Source organism: Sus scrofa, chromosome 15, assembly GCF_054392235.1.
Source record: "Sus scrofa isolate SSC_HxYL_T2T_F1_AM1 chromosome 15, Sscrofa_HxYL_maternal_Yorkshire_Landrace_v2.0, whole genome shotgun sequence".
Taxonomy (NCBI): Eukaryota; Metazoa; Chordata; class Mammalia; order Artiodactyla; family Suidae; genus Sus; species Sus scrofa.
The window spans coordinates 30383440-30403065 of NC_139397.1; the positions used below are offsets into that span (position 1 = coordinate 30383440).

The 19626-nt window shown below is 35.1% G+C and overlaps 1 protein-coding gene across 50 annotated transcripts in view; it reads right to left on the minus strand.

Annotated features, from left to right (window-relative positions):
* The window catches only part of R3HDM1 (R3H domain containing 1), a 183054-nt gene that overhangs the window by 70973 nt on the left and 92455 nt on the right, over window positions 1–19626 (minus strand). For 24 of the 50 annotated variants that reach the window (XM_085001383.1, XM_085001375.1, XM_085001377.1 and 21 more), the window contains exons 4-11: window positions 17953–17994; window positions 17396–17485; window positions 12521–12635; window positions 11392–11470; window positions 4717–4776; window positions 4493–4633; window positions 770–878; window positions 584–679 (exon numbers count right to left, since the gene is read on the minus strand). In XM_085001383.1, the coding sequence (XP_084857509.1) occupies window positions 584–679; window positions 770–878; window positions 4493–4633; window positions 4717–4776; window positions 11392–11470; window positions 12521–12635; window positions 17396–17485; window positions 17953–17994 (732 nt within the window). The remainder of the gene's footprint in view (window positions 1–583; window positions 680–769; window positions 879–4492; window positions 4634–4716; window positions 4777–11391; window positions 11471–12520; window positions 12636–17395; window positions 17486–17952; window positions 17995–19626) is intronic. The other 26 variants (XM_021075247.2, XM_021075246.2, XM_021075241.2 and 23 more) reach the window with 2 other exon arrangements.

Genomic DNA, 19626 nt, shown 5'->3' on the forward strand with positions numbered 1-19626 from the left:
CAGGCTAGGGGTCTAATTGGAGATACAGCTGCTGGCCTATGCCACAGCCACAGCCATGCAGGATCCAAGCTGTAGCTGTAAGATACACCACATATCACAGCAATGCCAGATCCTGAGCAAGGCCAGGGATGGAACCCATGTCCTCATGGTTACTAGTTGGGTTTGTTAACCACTAAGCCATGACGGGAACTCCCAATTAACTTTATTTTAAAAGAAAGAAGTTATTTATCAAGAAAAGTCCACTAACAAGAAGGATTTAGAGAACATGATTTTATAAACAGTGACTAATGTTCTAAAAATCTCAACTCTGAAAGAAAAAGAAATTACATAAACTATATACTCAGTCCATGTACTACTCCTTAGTCTGTCTGCTTCCAATTTTGAAGTTTATCTAACTTTTAATATGCAGTATTTTATAAGCTACTGAAAATTAACATGAACAAAACAGACCGCAATATTTCTAAAAGGTGACTTTATATGTAACAGATGTGGTTAAAAGTAAATGTGATCAATAAAATAATATATATATGAATATGTATATGTATATAAATACATGAAGACCCAAATAGACGTCAATACATACATCTTGGGAAAATATTCGGTCTCTAGCTCTCTGGTACTCTTCTTCTCTTTCTTCTATAGATTTGCTTCTTCTGTCATCTTTCAAGCGTATTCTCATCTAAAGAAAAGAGAACAATTAATTCTTAGGAAAGTGATATGCTGGTAAAAGTCCAGAACCTATAAAAATGCTCTAATTGTGTTAGGTTACCTGGTTATCATCTTTGTCAAAGCTAGAGTTATCTCTCTTGAGGATATATCGTTTCTGAAAGTCTTCCCCTTTATCATCCTTGATATGTTCATTAAATTTCTGATCAGGTCTAAAAAAAGAAAAACAAAACAAAACAAGGGAACAAAAAAGATAATACACAATATTTACAGAAAAGTTAAATTCAACATTTTAGACAAGTGATAAAAACAGTAAGTTACCACACACTAGTGCCATTAATAGATACTTCTGTTATCTCAGTTACCACTCACAATAATCTTATGAGAGAATATTAACCATCCCATGTCATGACTGAAAGGCTGTATGAAATAAAGTGTGGGCTCTGGAATTCGACTGTGCAGGTTCAAACACTCAGCTTTAACAGTTAGTTGCTTTAGAACTTGCATGTGCTACTGATTAATCTTTCTTTTCTTGTTTCCACATTTGTAAATGGGAATTGTAGTGTACCTATTTCATAAGGTTGATCCGAAAATAAAATGAATGATGAATTGCACTTAAAACAGTGAACAGTAGAAGTTGGTTATTATTATAAATATTACTGATAAAACTGAGGTTCAAATGGCTAAGGCAACTAACTGCCCAAGATTAAAGGGCAAGTATATGACCGAACCACAGTTGTAGCCCTGGTATGTTAAGACTCAAAGCCTGTATATCCTCTTTGCTCTGTCTCCTCTAAATCTAAGAAAAAGTTCTGGAACAAAGAAAAAAAGATATATAGCACCACATCTCATGTTACACACCTACAGTGCCTGGTTTGGCATATATAATCAAATACTCTGTGGTTAAATTTACTAAAACTTAAAAAAAACTACTTCGAAATGTAACCAAGATACCAAGAATTCTTAATTACAGCAGGGAACATCTTTGTTTTAATTAAGTGAACCAGTTTAAAAAGATAAATTCTTTTTCGGAGGTTAATGTTGTGACCTAACATGATGATTATGAAGTCTTAATAACATACTTTATGGCTGATTAGTCTTTCCTCTATAAAAATGTCATAAATTCTACTGAAGTCTCGAGACAAAAGGTTGTTGCCCTTGGAAATTATAATTATATTCGATTTCATTTTCTAAAATATATTCTCAGCCTCAACAAATTATTTCATTCAACACTTGGACTTAATACTATCCTGTTATAAAACTGCAACTGTTCTTTTGAAATATGTGATATATATTATACATATGGTCACATAATATATTATGAATACCCTAAATAAATTTCTAAACCAAATAAACCTGAGTAATGACATTTTCAGCAAACTTGACCAGATAATTAATTATATGTAGTACTCAAGTAACACTTCTGAATTTTTGTTTTAACCTAGTGAATTTTTAGTAAAGTACTGTATCTACCTCCTGTCAAATGATGCAAAAGATTTAAAAATGAGAATTATCTAAGTAAGCTGAAGAAATTTTTCTATTTTAAAATATACTGAGATAAGTGAAACAGAGCAGGTCTCTACGTAAAGCTACATATAGAACTAAAGAGAAAAAAAATTAAAAGAGAAAAAAGCAAGTTCATGACCAAACTCATGAGCAAAAGGCTGCTTTCACTAGGAGTTTGAAAGATTATTTAGTTCTGCCAATGGCAGTATATTGTTTGTTACCTGTCACATGACTGCTCTGTTTACTTTTTTCAACTTATTTTTTTGGCTGCACCTGCAGCATGTGGAAGCTCTCAGGCCAGGGATGGAACTGGCCACACAGCAGTGACCCGAGACACAGCAGTGAAAATGCCCATCCCAACCTGTTGAGCCACCAGATAATTCCTTTTATCAACTATTTTTGTAGCTGTCCACAGTCACATTTTCTCATTTAATGAATGTTGTTACTCTAAAGAGAACTATAAGATTTAACCAAGGGCCTGGCAACTTTTCTAAGAGCAGCTGGATATCCATACCAAACAGCATTAGTAGGCATTTCAGCTAACCTTAAGACTGTCTTACCTCTATCTTTTATAGACGCCTGATTTTACTGCCCTGCAATCGCCAACTTCCCGCTCCAATGAGACACCCCAGTGGACACCGGGTTGTTGACATCCACAACACCACTGGTTCAAGGCTGGAGCGGGTAATCTGCCTATGAGGAAAAGGTAAGTTTGTTTTTATTCAATGTGGAGCAGATCTCTAAGGTTTTCTGATTTACAGCCTTCTTCATATTCCAGAAGATATAAAGTAAGAATACAGTGTAACTTCAATGATCCGAAATGTCTAGTTAAAATTATGTTATCGATTCATTCTTCAAGTATATCATACACATCTGTGTTTAGCTAAACTTTTGATTACATGGATAAAGAAAAACCTGGCATCATTTGCACCATTCAAATAACTGAAGTTACACTGTATTGAAAACCTTAGAGAGCCACCAGTCAAAATGTTAGTCAAAATGCCTGCTAATGTACATGTGCTTGGGTATCCAGCAGCTCTGAGTAATGTTGAAAGGTACTGGTTAAATGGAGTATAGTTCTAATTCACCTTCAGTGAATTCACCTTCTAATTCACCTTCATAAGCTCATATCTTATGGTTACTATCCTACTCTAGCCACGATTTAAGAGATGAGGATATTTTAAAAAGACTAAAAGGTAGAGGAAAATGAAATAAGATTAACATTTGTAGGTAAACTTTAATCTCTAAATAAATATAGGATCCTTTTCAAAGACATCTTTTTTAGTAATAGTCATTTATAAATACTAGCTTCAGAAATATTTCTATTTATCTGACAAAATACTATTTGAAATGGAAGAAAGACAACTAAGTTCAAGTAAACAATATGGCAGCTATAAGAGTAAAGGTGATTACAACAGAAGGGATATAGGTCAATTAAATATAACCATACAAACTAAACAGTCCATAATAGAACCCTGAGAAAAGTCTAGCTTCAAGAAAAAAAGAAAAATAATGAGCTGAAAAGCATTACTTAATGGAGGCTGAAGCTGACTGCTGCCCATTTCCACAGAATATGGGCTATCACATATGAAATAAATCTAGAAAATTCTTTTAATATGCACATTCACCACAAAGTGCGATTTCAGCTGAACTTAACTACTTAGTTTAGGATTAGCAACTCTTTATCAACAGGCAAAAGAGGTACTGTGAACATACTATAATTTTAGGTGCCTCTGCATTGCTCCCAAATATCAGTACTGGTTATCTATTTCACCATACTGTAAGTCTATCACTTTTTAAAGCAAGTGACTCCTTTTTTCTCCTCAGTAAATTATAAATAGCCCAGAAGGGTACATTATGAAAAATACCAGATTAACTAATAGTCCCACTTTCCTGAGATTTGTGGGGAAAAGGAGCAGCAAGGTGGAAAAGATAGTAAATTGACAGAAAATTAATTAAATGTAAGGGTGTAAAAATTTGCTTTTTTTTCTTTTACATTTGCCTGAGGTTGGCCATAGCCATGTAAATTACATTAATTTAAACATCCCTAAGAGAAACATCACTGATACTATGACCTCTGAAGGATTTTTTGTTGTTATTTTTTAAAACCAATCCTCATTCATCTGTCTTATTTCTGTCCAGACTTGTAGATTTTGTACCTACTTAGCTAAATGTATTTTTTGGAACCATCACATCAGATTATCATGAAGCTGAATTAGACTGCTAAAACATGTGGAAACCCTGAGATGAGAGGTGCTTTAGAAAGATAAAATATTATCACGCACATGTATATCTTATAAGTACATTTCTTGATACTTACATTCTTGTATTGCTAGTTTTGTTTACTATGACAGACTTCCCACTCTGGTCAACATTGTGGTCTAATCCAAAGTAAGCGGCTACTCTGTGTAACAGCATCCTATGGTAGGACGTCATTGGGGGGAATTTCTTACGTGGAGACCTGCAAGCAAAAGAAAAACTAACTTAGCAAATCTTGAAGAACTGTGACGACAATTTGTTTTTCTGTTAAATGTCAGGACTTACTCATTATTACCAATGAAATCTAAAATTTCTTGTTCCAATTTCAACAGCATCATTCTGTCCCTGAAACAAAATATGAAGACTCTTATATGTAAAACTTAAAACACTGAAATAATCATAAATGTTGAATTTATATGGCTAATTTTTTCCTTAAAACCCGTACACCGAGGAACATCATAAGCTCGATGCTAGGGTATTTACATGCTTTCTAAAAAAAGGTAATGTTTTAAAAAAGTAAAAGATGACTTTTTAAAATTATTATGGAAAACTTCACATAAACACAAGTGTACAGTATTGCCTAACTCCAATAATTATCAACATGCAGCCATTCTTAAAATACATATATTTTGATTTCCTAAGTATTACTACTCAATAAAGACAAAAGGTAGCAGGAAAGCAGAAATCTCTAGTTAGGCTCATGACTTTATTATGATGAACTCAGTAGAAACAGTACTCTAAAGAACATGGAAAGGCAGTAACAACAGGGATATTCCTATGGGAATCCAATGTTAGCATAGAGACAGAAATAGAGCACAGAAGTACGAACTGTATTACTAACTCTAATTCAGAAGGAAGGACATTTCAAATCATTTTGTAAGTTGTTATTACATACTTTTAAGACTTGGGGAGTTTTTTCCATAAAAATTAAAATGAACCAAAGACCTCCAACATGCAAAATTAATAAGGACTCCAGGGAACACCTGCATGTGTTCCTTTTGACTACTAGGATACTATTTAGTGTGCCAGTCTGTAACAAATTAGAGGTACCACTCCCCAAAGGCCTTCCCTGCTCACACACCAAGAACATGGCTCAAGAGAGTATTCCTGTGATCACTGCAAATTTCTCATGCATGTGGGAAAAATAAAACAGAAACAAACCTCACAGAATCTTAAAGCCAGAAGCAGCTTTTAGAGATCATTCAGTTCTATTCTCGAAATTTTATAGATCCAGAAGCTAGGCCAAGAGATTAACGTTTCCCTCCCTAACAAACACTGTAGAGCAGATCTCTCAAGTTCTAAGAGGAAACGGTGCCCCTGTGAAAGTTGCCTGGAAGTCTACACATCAGCCCTAAGTTTGATGCTCTTTCTATATAGCAAAATAAGTCTCAATTAAACTGAGTAACAGTGAGCATACATATTTTTATATTGGTTGAAAAAAGTCAAGAGAAAAACATGCCCATCCGGTGATTTCAAAACCAAAGCTGGAAACAGGGTTAGAGTTTTACACAAATTCTAGCAACATTCAAATTTGCTCCCAAATGTGCTTCTCCTGTAGTATTCTCCATCTCGGCATGTGGCACCATCTTTCACTCACTTGCCAAGTTCCTTGCTTTCACAGCTTCCTTGAACAGGCTGTTGTCTTTGCCTAGAACAACTTATATTTGTTCTTGTTTCTTTCAAACTTTTCTTTAATAGTATTTATCACAATTTTCATTACACAGTTATTCAACCTATAGAGAGAAGCTCAACAAATGTATCTGTATGAAAGAAACTAATTAAACTGTGTCACCCACGTCTTTTAATATTTTTTCCTTAAACTTTTGGGGAAGGAGGGGAAATTCCACCCCCCCAAAGGACTTACTCACTTAACAATCAGACCTTCTCTTCATCTAATTTTTGGGGGGTCAATTTGCCTTGAGATGAGTAATTTTTAGTAACTTCCCTAATATACAAAATCTAATTATTTTAAATTTTACTAGCCATTGATACAAATTCAAGCTATTTTTCCCTTTTCACATGTAGATCTGTAGACTGCAGAGGATTTTCTGTTATTATCCAAACTGCTTACTATTTAAATTAAGTTCCCCTGCTTGGTTAGTAAAATGTGGAACTTGTTAGAAAAATAAAGCCAGTAACTTTCCTTAATTCTCAATATTTATACTTCCTGCCTTTTATCCACTATAGCTTAGTTCAATTTTCCAAATTTTCAGATCTGTTGTCAAGGTTAGATATTCTGGTAATGGCCTTAAGTTAAAATTTAATAATCCTTTATAGAAGCATTACAGATAGTACTCAAACTAACGAATCCACAAATTACTTTTCTTAAGGCATATGAACCTATAAGTAGGCACACTTACTGAACATGTTATTGTATAACCTTTAAAGGGAATCAATACATGCTATCATTAAAGAAGTAGTAAAAAAAAGTATCGTAATCAAATTGACCAATAAACTACCTAAAGTTAAAATGAAGGTGCAAAAATCTTTTAGTTATCAATGTTTTAGTCATTATCCCAGAACTAGCTTTAGATAAAGTGTACACAGCTGGTATACCAGTGGCAAATGAAAAATGAGAAAACAATGCTTTCACCTGATCCCCACCCCAATGTTCCATAGGACCTTGGTCAAATAACTGCAACAGATAAGAAATAAAATGACAAACATTACCTCTAATAATAGCAATTTCAGAAAGTATTTCAAACACAGAATAATTACATAATGTTCCCCAGAGCAGAACAGTTTACTTTTCTGGCCACATGTAAATTCCTGAGCCAGGGATTAAACCCACACCACCACAGTGACAATGTCAGATCCTTAACCCACTGTGCCACAAGGGAACTCCTGGAACAGTTTACTTTTAAAATAACACATTCTCAGGCTCTTTCCATGGGGCTGCTTCCCTCCATTAGTGATATAATAATAAAGTCCATATTGTCCATTCTTTCTTTCTTTTTTTTTTTAAGGGCCGCACATGAGGCATATGGAGGTTCCCAGGCTAGGGGTCTAATCTATACCAGCCTACACCACAGCAATGCCAGATCCTTAACCCACTGAGCGAGGCCAGGGATCGAACCCACAACCTCACGGTTCCTAGTTGGATTCGTTTCCACTTCGCCACAACAGAAACTCCTTGTCCATTATTTCATTAGTACATTATGGAATTTACAAAAAAGGGGTTTTAAAATCAACACAAAGATAGGTGTAAGATCATGTCAGTGAGTGTAATCTGTATCTCAAACAACTTTAGGCTTGTAGGTTCTGACCTAGTAATGATTCATTGTAGTATTTGAAAATATTTCCTGAAACAGGTCAAATAAACTTTTGACATCTAAAGTTAAGTTTCTTTATTGGGTTGACAACAAGATAAACATTTAAGAATCTGAAGAAAAAGTCTGAAATAAAAGGCTAACTAAATTTTAGTGCCTGTCATTAAAAATAAATCTTCTTAACATCTGAAGATCTGTCTGAGCCGTACTCAAACTTGAAAGCTCTAGGGGAAATTGGCCAGGCTTATTCCTAATTTTGTGTCATGTATATCTGGCAATTAATTACATGTTTCATTGAGAGAACACTGAGTCATCAATTAAGCAAATCCTACTTCTCAGAAAATTTAACATTTGCTACAACTTCCTAATCCACACTGACATTAGTAAAAACTTATACATTATGGAGTTCCCATCATGGAGCAATGGAAATGAATCCAACTAGGAACCATAAGGTTGCGGGTTCGATCCCTGGCCTTGCTGAGTAGGTTAAGGATCTGGTGTTGCTGTGAGCTGTGGTGTAGGTTGCAGACGCAGCTCGGATCCCGAGTTGCTGTGGCTGTGGGTAGACCAGCAGCTACAGCTCCGACTGGACCCCTACCCTGGGACCCTGCATATGCCACGGCCCTGAAAAGACAAAAACAAAAAAAGACAAAAACAAAAACAAACAAAAACAAAAAACCCCACAAACTTATACATTAGACATTACATGAATTATTCACCTATATACTTATTCAAACAAAAATGTATACACAGAAGGATTAAAGTTCTGATACATGCTACAACATGGATAAAACTTGAAAATATCATGGTAAGTGAATGAAGCCAGTCGCAAAAGACCACATACATATAACTTCATACATGAGATACCCTACATAGGGAAATTTGTAGAGACAAACTAGATTAGGGTCAGGGCATAAAGAGATGACAGCAAAAGGGTACAGGGTTTCCTTTTGGGGTGATGAAAAAAATTCTACAATGGACTGCAGTGATAAGTTGCATATATCTGTGAATATATTAAAATTCACTAAAGTGTACACTTTAAAAATGCATATGCAGATAACTTAAAACCTTTTTCATTTGGAGAGGGAAACAAAGAACTGCACAAAAGAAAAACATTTTGTCTTTTTTTTTTTTTTTTTTTTTTTTAAAAGGGTCGCACCCACAGCGTATGAAAGTTCCTAGAATAGTGGTCGAATCGGAGATATAGCTGCTAGCCTACACCACAGTCACAGTAACACCAGATCAAGTTGTGTCTGTGACCTACACCACAGCTCATGGCAACGCTGGATCCTTAACACACTGATTGAGGCCAGGGATCAAACCTGTGTCCTCCTGGATACTAGTTGGGTTTGTACTGCTGAGCCATGAAGGGAACTTCCAAGAAAAATATTTTGCAATGCAAATACATTTATCTATATTGATATCTCTACTTACAGATTCATAGCAAAGAAAAATTCTGCCTGTTTAGGATCTCATCTTGTTTCACTCAAACTAGCTATATATTTTCTACCTTCTTCCTCAACCACTGAGTTCAGGTTTCCACCATCCTACCCCAACGAAATGGCTTGTTAAAATGGCCAACGACTTCCTAGTTTCTCAATCTAACTGAACTGCTGACCCTTCACTCACTTCTAAGACAAATATTTTCATGATTCTTCTTCTATCTTTAGGACTCAGTGTCTCTTCCTTCTCATCTACCATTAATATACTGTCCTTCCATAGAATTTTGTCCTTGTCATTTATTGCAACTCTCTGGGCAAACTTCTAAGTAGCCCCTTTACTGATGACTCCTAATCTGTAACAGCAGCCAGGTTCATTTATTTGAAAACTAGAGCCTTTAACTGCTGACATACTTCATCTTGAAGCTTACCATCAGACACCTCAAACTGTACTTACTTAGAACATACCCCACTCCATTCAGGCTTGCCCTTATTTATTTCCCCTGTTAAAGGGACTGGCTGTCTGTCCAGACAGAAACCTAGCAGCTGTTTTGTTCTACTCCAACGTCCCACTACTCTTCCATAACACCAAGTCTTGCCAAAGTACTTCTTAACTATCTTTTTGTTTGTTTTTTTCCTTTCTTTTTTGGGCAGCCCCGAGGCATATAGAGTTCCCCGGCCAAGGATCAGATACAAGCTGAAGCTGTGGCCAACGTGGGATCTTTAACTCACTGTGCCAGGCCAGGGACTGAACCTGCGTGCAAAGAGCTCCAGAGATGCCACCAATCCTGTTGCACCACAGTAGGAACTCCTTTAACTATCTTTTCAATGTATCCTTTCCCCTCTATTCTTCCCTATGTTCTCCTACCCATACTCCCTGCTTTTGATCTAGGTCCCCCTCATTAATGAAGTAATATTTCTAAGATGCAAATCGCATTGTGGCATTACCTGTTTCAAATTTTTGTTGTAGTCCTCAACACAGCATGCCATACTTGGTATCATTTAAAGCACTCTGAATTCAAGGCTCAGTTCAGGCATTACCTTTTCAGTGAAGCCTCCCCACATCAAAGGATGTCTTTCAGAGGTTGGGATCCCCACCCTGTGTTTTTATAGCACTTTGAAAAACTTACAACATCTATTCTGTTTTAATTATGTATCATGTATTTTTTTCCTAGCACACAGTGAATATTTTAGGGTAAGAGATTATATATTTTGTTCATCTTTATATTTATAATATTTAGCACAATGACCAATTCTCAGCAAATGCCTGTTCCTGTTCAATGCACTAATGAATTCATCATTTGGTTGGGACCACTGAGGAATAAGCTTGAAATGGAAAGAAGTAGTTATACAGAGATGATTGACTCCTTCCTCACCTCACACCTATACTGCTTTGGCCCCCACAATGAGAAGACCACTTTTCATTTTGGTGGTTCTCCTTCTGGGATTAAAAGTAAGACAGAAAATCAAGATGGTGCTGAAATGATAAATCCTGAATGAAATTAAAGGTTTATCTTAAAGCAAGACAAGCCTTAGTTGTTCACGTTTTCTTTCACATGCACCAACCCAAGGAACAGAAAATTTTACAAATTTTAATGATCCCTCTGAGAAGCAAACATCTGGAGGAGGGGTTCTTAAACTTGGTGTCTTCTACCCCATGAACATGTTGGTCAGATATTTTGTGGATAAGCCTTTTTGTGGAGAGAATGCCTCAATGGGGTCAATGATCCGCCCAAAAGCTAAACTCCATTTATCTAGAACCCTGGCAAAATGAAGGATTTCAGTTAAAGTAGTGACTCAAATAAACACTTTAAAAATCTTTGGGTTGGAGGTTTACAAACTAAACAAGAAGAGACAACAACTGTCCATTCAATTAAGTCTAAAAACTTATAAGAGAATACACTAAGTTATTTGGTTAAGTGCTTTATCATGAGGTATATTTCTCTCTTACTTCATGATTTATGAAACCTCTCTATCTCAATTAAGAGTAAAAATATCTTGGTGATCCTGTATTTCCCAAAGTTCCTACAGAGGAGTGTATGAATTATTTTTATATCATGGTGATATACATAACGCAAAAAGATATTTATACATGTGCATACAGAGGCCAACATCACCTTAGCCCTAAGAAACTAAAATGTTTCTGGTATATTTCAAATATTTTAATCTTATTCTAACTCAGTAATGAAAACACATATAACAAATTTCTGGTACTAGAGAAGCAACATAAACCTTAAAAATTTAATTTTTACCTGGGATTGTTTTTTAATGTATTTACTAAAAATTCATGTAGATCTATGCCAGTTGAATCAGTGTATTCTTGACTGGAATCTAAAAAACAACAACACAAAAACCCAGTATAAAGTTGTTTGAAACAAACTTCTTTCCCTTTTACACATGATGCATATCTTAAATAAAATGAGTTGCCCCACAATGAAAAAAAATTGACAAAGTAGGAAAATGAAATTAATGATGCATTCAGATGACCACAATTTTTCTACTCCCATATAAAGAGCATGACATAGATTATATAACTGTATGTTTACGTACATTCTTAAAAAAAAAAAAAAAAACCTCTTCAGTCAAATGCGTCAGTTTAATTTTCTCTGAATTCTTGAAGATCCTTCTATATACAAACCATATTCCTCATATTCAAAATGCCTCCTTAGACAAAAAATCAGGATGATTTAGACAATTAACTAAATTTGCAGCGAACTGAGTCTGCTTAGTTAAGTTGGGAATATAAGCGGAGGTGATAATGCTAAAATTACCATCTATTTAATTAGATTTGATCAGGTCTATCATCAAAAGCTTGCCTGCAAAATATTTTCTACAAATATTCATGTTTATTTCTTGCCCTTATATAAGTAATATCCTTTTCCTGTTTATAAAACTGGTCAACATAACTGGGTTTATAAATTAAAGAAGCATTTTTATAGACTTGCAGTGATGTATGATGAAATCCCTTAAAATCTGTTATAAAAGATAAACACTCTGGGTTATAAGAATATTCTTACTGGATACTAAATATTTTGGCATCAGCTCTTTGTATCATAAGGAATTAAAAAAGTAAAAATATTTTTAGTGGAATCAGTATTCAAATTGTAATGATTCCATTATACAAGAGACAGACCAATAAACCATCATGACAATCATCTTCCTTGGTGATTTGGCATGTGCTGCAGGTTTCTGGCTAAAGCATCTTACTGATGTTCAGAAGGGTGTTATGCCATTTTGCTCAGACCTCTATCATCCCTTCAGTCTATTTTAGATCATGGTAAATAGAGACATACTATATATAATTACTCGAGGGGTAAAGGATGGAATTATCGACAATGAAACTAAAATGTTGTTTAAAAAACACAGAAATAAATTGCAAACCTCTTGATAACATTTTTCTGGGCAACTTATCACTGGCTTTTTCTTTTTCTGCTTCATCTTTTGTGGGCTTCTCCTCTTTTTCAAATGATTGTGTTAACTGGATCTGAATTTTCTCCTGTTGGAAGGTAAGATCAGTTATTAAGTGAAAATATAAAGTGACTCATTTAATACCCCACATTTGTATCCTTTGAGTAAGAAAAAATTGAAAGAAAAAAGATTTCTATTTTATCCAATTACATTCGTCAAACAAGAATATAACTTAAATTTTACCATTTTAATTAAGGTCTTGATAAAAATGTTAAAATTAATGTTTTGACTTGAATATATCAATTGAAACACATTCTGAAAATTATCTTAGACAAAGTAAATTTTTAAAAAATAACAGTTTAAATGAATCTACATGTAAAACCCTTGGAGGATCAGAACAAAGGTCTTTTTAATCTATTTTTGCAATACAGATGCCACAGTCAAACAAATGTACGATAGTAACCATCAGTCACAACAACAGGAACATATGAGTGTCAGGTCAACACTTATCAAAAAGCATTTTTTTGAGTATCCATTTATAAGTTCATATTACTTCATTTTCTTGCCATATAAAACTGTAAGTAAAAACTTTCCAAAACCAAATCCCCGAATTTGATCATTCTCTATTTGAGATTATTATTACGGTTCCTCCTTCAATCACCATCAAGTTGTTCTAGAAAGACTTCAAACAAGATTGTTCTCCTTAGTGATACTGGAGATATTTGTGAATATTCCCCAAGACTGAAAAGGACAACTAATTCTACATTTTATTTATTTATTTAATTTTAATTTTTTTTCTATTTCTTGGGCCGCTCCCACGGCATATGGAGGTTCCCAGGCTAGGGGTCCAATCAGAGCTGTAGCCACCGGCCTATGCCAGAGCCACAGCAACGCGGGATCCGAGCCGCGTCTGCAACCTACACCACAGCTCACGGCAACGCTGGATCGTTAACCCCCTGAGCAATGGCAGGGACCGAACCCGCAACCTCATGGTTCCTAGTTGGATTCGTTAACCACTGCTCCACGACGGAAACTCCTACATTTTATTTTTAATACAATGTCATTACATGAAGTTTCAGAATCCAAAGGAATTATCAATCAATTCATATAGCCCTAATAGGTAAAAATCATGTAGCTGTTTGTTCCGGTAAAGTTATAAAGAAAGGCAGAATAACTTCCAGACCATTTCAACTAAAGAGAAAGGTGTAGCCTATTTGTATGCTAAACTATTGTATACAGTTGTTCTTTAGTGATGAAAAATATTAATCAGACCATTAGTTTGCTTTTCTGGGTGAGGGCTATTGGTGGTGGCACGTGCAATAAATCAATATTGAAGGGGATATACATTTCAGGATTCTTAAACTTGCAGCCACCAGGATTTCTATTAAACATTTTCTTCCACATAATTTTTTTTCAAAATAGTATTTGGCACAAGAATTTCAGATTATAATACATATATACATATGGGATTGCTGACTGCTATTTTCATCCCCCCCCCCCCAATTCTGCTTCTCATTCCATCTCAACTCAAAGTTGTGCTCAGAATATAGGGAAAAACCTATGTGCTGGCAATTTTCGTTGAAATGATGAACACTTACTTTATGCCCTCCTTTGACTTGCTTACCAAACTTCACACATTAATTAACTTCATACATCCACCAACCAGTCATTTTTCTCATTATGACTTGATTTCTAATCTACATTCTTTATTCCTTTCCTAACTATAAAATACTATTTGAAAATGAATACCAGAACTATGTTTTAGAAGTAGAGTATTTAGTTTTCCTGACTTATAGCTTCTATCCCTGTTACTCAGGGATAATCTATGAAATCCAGGCTGGAAAAAAAGATTTCACATTTAGAATTTCACCAAAAGTCATTTCCAATGACTTATCAGATTTCGTTTCTAAATTCTCCTTCTAAAGTCATACATTTTAATTATAGATATTAAACTATTTTATCAACATGAAGTTTATTTAAAAATCTAATAGGTTTAATGTACTGAGGCTTATCTTCAGTGTGTAGTGAGAAATACTTTAAATGCCGATGTCCTCATACATGAACTCTCTTGACTATAAAAAACTGAAGTGGTAGCAGTATCTCCAAAGGTAGCTGTAATTCCTTTACTCTTCAATCCGTCATTGACATCAGTTATTGAGGTTACTTTCCTCTCACAGGCTGTCATCAGACACAAGTGACATTTCTCTTTTAATTACCTCTCAACCTTTCGAATAATGAGTATTATCCCAGATTAATTCCTCAAAAATCATATTCTGAAGCAAGCATTATTAGTTGGGAAGTGTCTCTACTGTTAAGGATTAAATACCAGCACATTTTATGAGAAATAATTTATTTTCCAATTCCTGAATTCGGGTGCAATTTAGTTAACTCAAGACTTAGAAAAAGACTTTCTACTAAAAAAGAATATCTTTTGTTCAGAGAAGTTAATAATAGGTTATTATCCCAAAAGAAAAAGTTAAATGTATCCAAGAAAAATTGAGAAAGAATATATTAAGTGGAATAACTGAATTGTGGCATAACCACCTTATTCATTATCCATATGCTATAACTCTGCTTTTTTGGAAACCATATATATCAATATACAAGATATATTCCTAATATTACTCACTAGCCAAATTTATTTAGTACTATAAGAATCTTCTCCCCTCTTCCGCCTCTAGCAATAATTTTCAGATAGGTAAAATGTACTGAATAAAACCAAAGATCACATTTGTTACAGTTTTTCTCAAAAAGAAGGCACTTCTGGATTAACAGTCTTTTGAATGTCTGATCCTTCTCCCTTCCTCAATCTCCTTGGACTAATTACTCCATGAGGCTAAGACGGTATAACATTTTGTTCAACAAAATGAAGAAATTAATTTTCTTTTCTTTTCTTTTTCTTTTTGCTTTTAGGGCCCCACTCGAGGCATATGGAGGTTCCCAGGCTATGTCTTTGACCTACACCACAGCTGACAGCAACGCTGGATCCCTGGCCCTTTGAGCGAGGACAGGGATCAAACTCACGTCCTCATAGATGCTAGTCAGTTTCGTTCCCCTGATGGGAACTCCAAAGAAATGAACTTTCAAAAAACATTACACTCCCTACTCCTCCACTCTGAAGAAGTATACTCTTTACTCTGAATGCAAAGAATTTTTAAAAAGTGCAATTGCAAAAGACAACTTCATTAATTTTTTTCAGAGTGTATCACAACTCTTTGGCCTCATCAACAACCATGCAAAAGCCAAAAGTTAAACATTTGAAAATGTTCTCCAGGCAGTAGTTCTTAGTAAAATATTTTGAACTGGATTTCTGCTTTTTGGGAGAAAGTCTGTTATTTTATTGCTAAAAAATATCTACTGTATAAAATACATAGTTATCTTATATTTATGTAGTTAAATTTTAAATAAAAATCCCAAGTAAATTTTGAACCCTGTATTCCTGACACTTGACCTTCAAAGGAAACTCTAAGTATTTTTCAATGACAGTAAATAATCTATTAAAAACCCTTTGCTCTGTGATAATTTACAAACAATTGTAGTGCTTTTAAAAAACAGAACACATTCTAAACATGTGACAACTATCTTCAGTATCTATAGTAGTCTTTTGAGGGCATCATCTTCTAAATCAAGGCAAAGCATAACAGCCTTTGCTTGAATCAACAAATGTATTGGTATTAAAAAAAAAAAAAAAAGGAGCCACAGCCTGTGATGGCTTCTTTTTTTCTTTTCTCAGTCATGTTTCTTAATCACAAAATTGCCTTAATTCTTTGGACACCAACTATTGGAATATAGGAGGATTTTAGGTAATTCAAACTCTTAAAAAGTCAACAAGCCACAAAGTTATCACACTGATAAACACTGGAGAGGGTCCAAAAATATTTTCGTGTAAAAGTCCAAATATAACATAAGACAAGATTGATACAAAACTGAGATTAACAAAAAAGTAGGAGTTCCTGTAGTAGCTCAGTGGTTAACGAATCCGACCAGGAACCATGAGGTTTTGGGTTCAATCCCTGGCCTTGCCCAGTGGGTTGGGTATCTTGCATTGCCGTGAGCTGTGGTGTAGGTCACAGATGCGGCTCAGATCCCAAGTTGCTGGGGCTGTGGCATAAGCCAGTGGCTACAGCTCCGATTCAACCCCTAGCCTGGGAACCTGCATATGACGCAGGAGCAGCCCAACAAAAAGACTAGAAGAAAAAAAAAAAAAAAAGTCATAACATTAAAAGACTATTAAAAGCAAACCAAACTATTTGCTTGAACCTCAGTAGTTTTATACTTTAAAAGTCAAGCACAGACAGAAGAAGAATTAGAAATATTAGACAACTATTAGAGTCAAGCTAAAAGAAACTGGCTTTACCATGCACTCAGGTTAAGTAAAAATGGTATACATCAAGCGGAAGACCTGGGTAGTCTTTTTGTCACATACAAGCAGTGTTTGACAAACTTCTAAAAGCCAAAATCAAAAGGGCAAATTTCATCAAAATCATATTAACTGCAAGTACTACTTTAACTTTTCCATAATAACTTATGATTCTCTTAAAGCCATATTCTCAATTAAATGATCCCTAAGTTTTTCCAGAGAGAAGTCAAATCAGTGTGCTAAGCCTTAGACTGACATAACAAGATTCTTACAACTTTTCATCTGTTATCTTAGGTGGCAAGTATTAGCAGTTTCACTTAATAAAAATATATATACCACACACATGCACATACAAGTTTTATTTAATATTATGAAAGAATATTCTCCAGGAAGTAAGTAGGTTATTCACCATATTTAAAATTTTTTGTTTTATTTTGTTTATTGTTGGTTTTTTTGTTTGTTTGCTTTTTTTTTTTTTTTTTTTTTACCTGGTTCTCCTGGGATATCTCTGCTGTAGGGGGTGGTGGAGATTCTTCACACACTGCAAGGCTCCGAACTAGCTTTAACTTTGAGCTTGACTAAAGAAAAGTATTTAAAATTAACACTACATTTCACAAACCTAGGGCATATCCAAAAGTCCCCTAGAGTTTCTTAACTTTCTTTATAAATAATTTCTGCCGTGTATAGATGTAAGGAAATGTGCAAGTTAAATACATCATTAAATACCACTAAAACCCTGTTATGAGGGGTAACAATACTTGCAGTTTTGAAAATGATAGCAATAGCAAGAATGGGAATAATTCCAATCTGAAAACCCAAAGAATGGTGAGAAAGCCATTTTCTCTGTAAATGAAGAACCATTAAAGCTATAAAAGCAATGCACAAAAGCGACTAGCAAGACAAAAACCCCAAATAAAACAAAATAAGCTTTCTGCCCCAAACAAAATATGAAAAAACTAAACTGAATGCAGCGCTATATGAAAATAAAGATTCATCAAGCATGAAGGAAGGCCCTTGGCATGCCAGCACAAAATATTTACTATACCTTAGACCTTTTTCCTGTCTGTCCAAATGACTGCAATGGCCGCTGAATACACAAGAAAGATTTGTATTAAATTTCATGTTGAAACAGAAAGATTTCTTAATTTATAATCCTAAATCACAGAGAAACTAACTAAACAAAGGAGGGAAGAAGAGGAAATCAAAGTTGGATTCAAGTAAAAAAGTACTGATTCCTCCCAGAAACACACTTGCAGGAGGTTTCCTAAAATCCTTTTGTGGGCTGGCATGTTCTTTAAGGAAGCAAATAGCCACAATTTCTGTGTTAAGTGAGCTAAACTGAGTTTATATGGTAACTTCTTAGATAATAGCAAAAAAATATACTCTTCTTTGGTATTCTATAACATACTACACTTTAACCAAGGCTACGGGGAAAAAACCCCACCAAAAAAACCTGAGGAATTTTAAGCAGCTGTGTTCAGCAAAGTCCCAAACTTACTAAGGAGAATGTTTCAAAAGCCCATTGAGTCAGTACAATGACCTTGCTACTGAGCCTTTTCAGCACTGTACTTCATGGTACACCACCAGTCTATTAGCACGGAATCCTATTTGCCTGGTCTAGGGTTAAGGCAATGAAGCAGAAATGAAGAAAAGTGGGCGAGGTTCCAATGTTCATGTTCAACCTGACTGCCAGATCATCGATCACAAGAATGGGGAGCCCACCGTGGCAAGCAGCTCTGGTTTGGTTTGGGAAAGCAGCTGAAGTGCCTGTGTACTGGACCCGATAGGTATCTACCTCTCTAACCCCAAACCCAAGTAGTATATAGTCCAGGTATCCATCATTTATACTCACTAAAACCAGGGAGCCAGCTTGGTACCAAACATAAAGTCCTGAACACCTAGACTGGTATGCTTCACGTATGAAAAAAAGCCACCATTTCATTCTAACATCCAAAAGAGCCTTTCTTATAGAACCAAGGGAAATGAGAAGTTATTGTGTGTCCTGTCCCCCATTTTGAGCCCAAAGATCTTGAAATAAGAAGCACTGTATTCTCAGGATTCTGACCCTGGATTATCCATATTATAAATTAGCAGTAACAACAAAAGGAAAAGAAAAAATACAGAAAAACGACTTTCTGTTTCTTATAGAGACAAAAATGGCACAGATGCACGCACATATGCACATGGTGGTACTGCCTATGAGAACTTCCAAATGTTGGTGCTGTCTTCTCTTCCTATTTATTCACACTGTTTTAATTTATTCAAAAGGATTTGTTACTCACAGAATTTTTAAAAGTTATGTTACAAAGAGTGAGGGTTTACAGGAAATAAAAGTTGGAGAAAATCAATAGATGAACATCATCAAAATGCATACGACTCAAAAGAGTTCCAAGGCAGCAGAAAAGAACTTACAACTGACCCCAGTCCTCTACTTTAACCCCTTACAATTCTAAGTATCAAGGGCATGACACTTTCTCTTAAGTTTTTTTTTTTTTTAAATAAAAGAAATGATTAGCTGGCAAGTAAAAGCTGCATTCATACACAGGATTAGATTTAAATTTCTAGCTTTGCTTCTTTTTTATGGTTTTTTAGGGCTGCATGCGTGGCATATGCAAGTTCCCAGGCTAGGGGTTGAACAGGAGCTACAGCTGCCGGCCCAGCAACGCCAGATCCGAGCAGAGTCTTCGACCTACACCACAGCACACGGCAGCGCTGTATC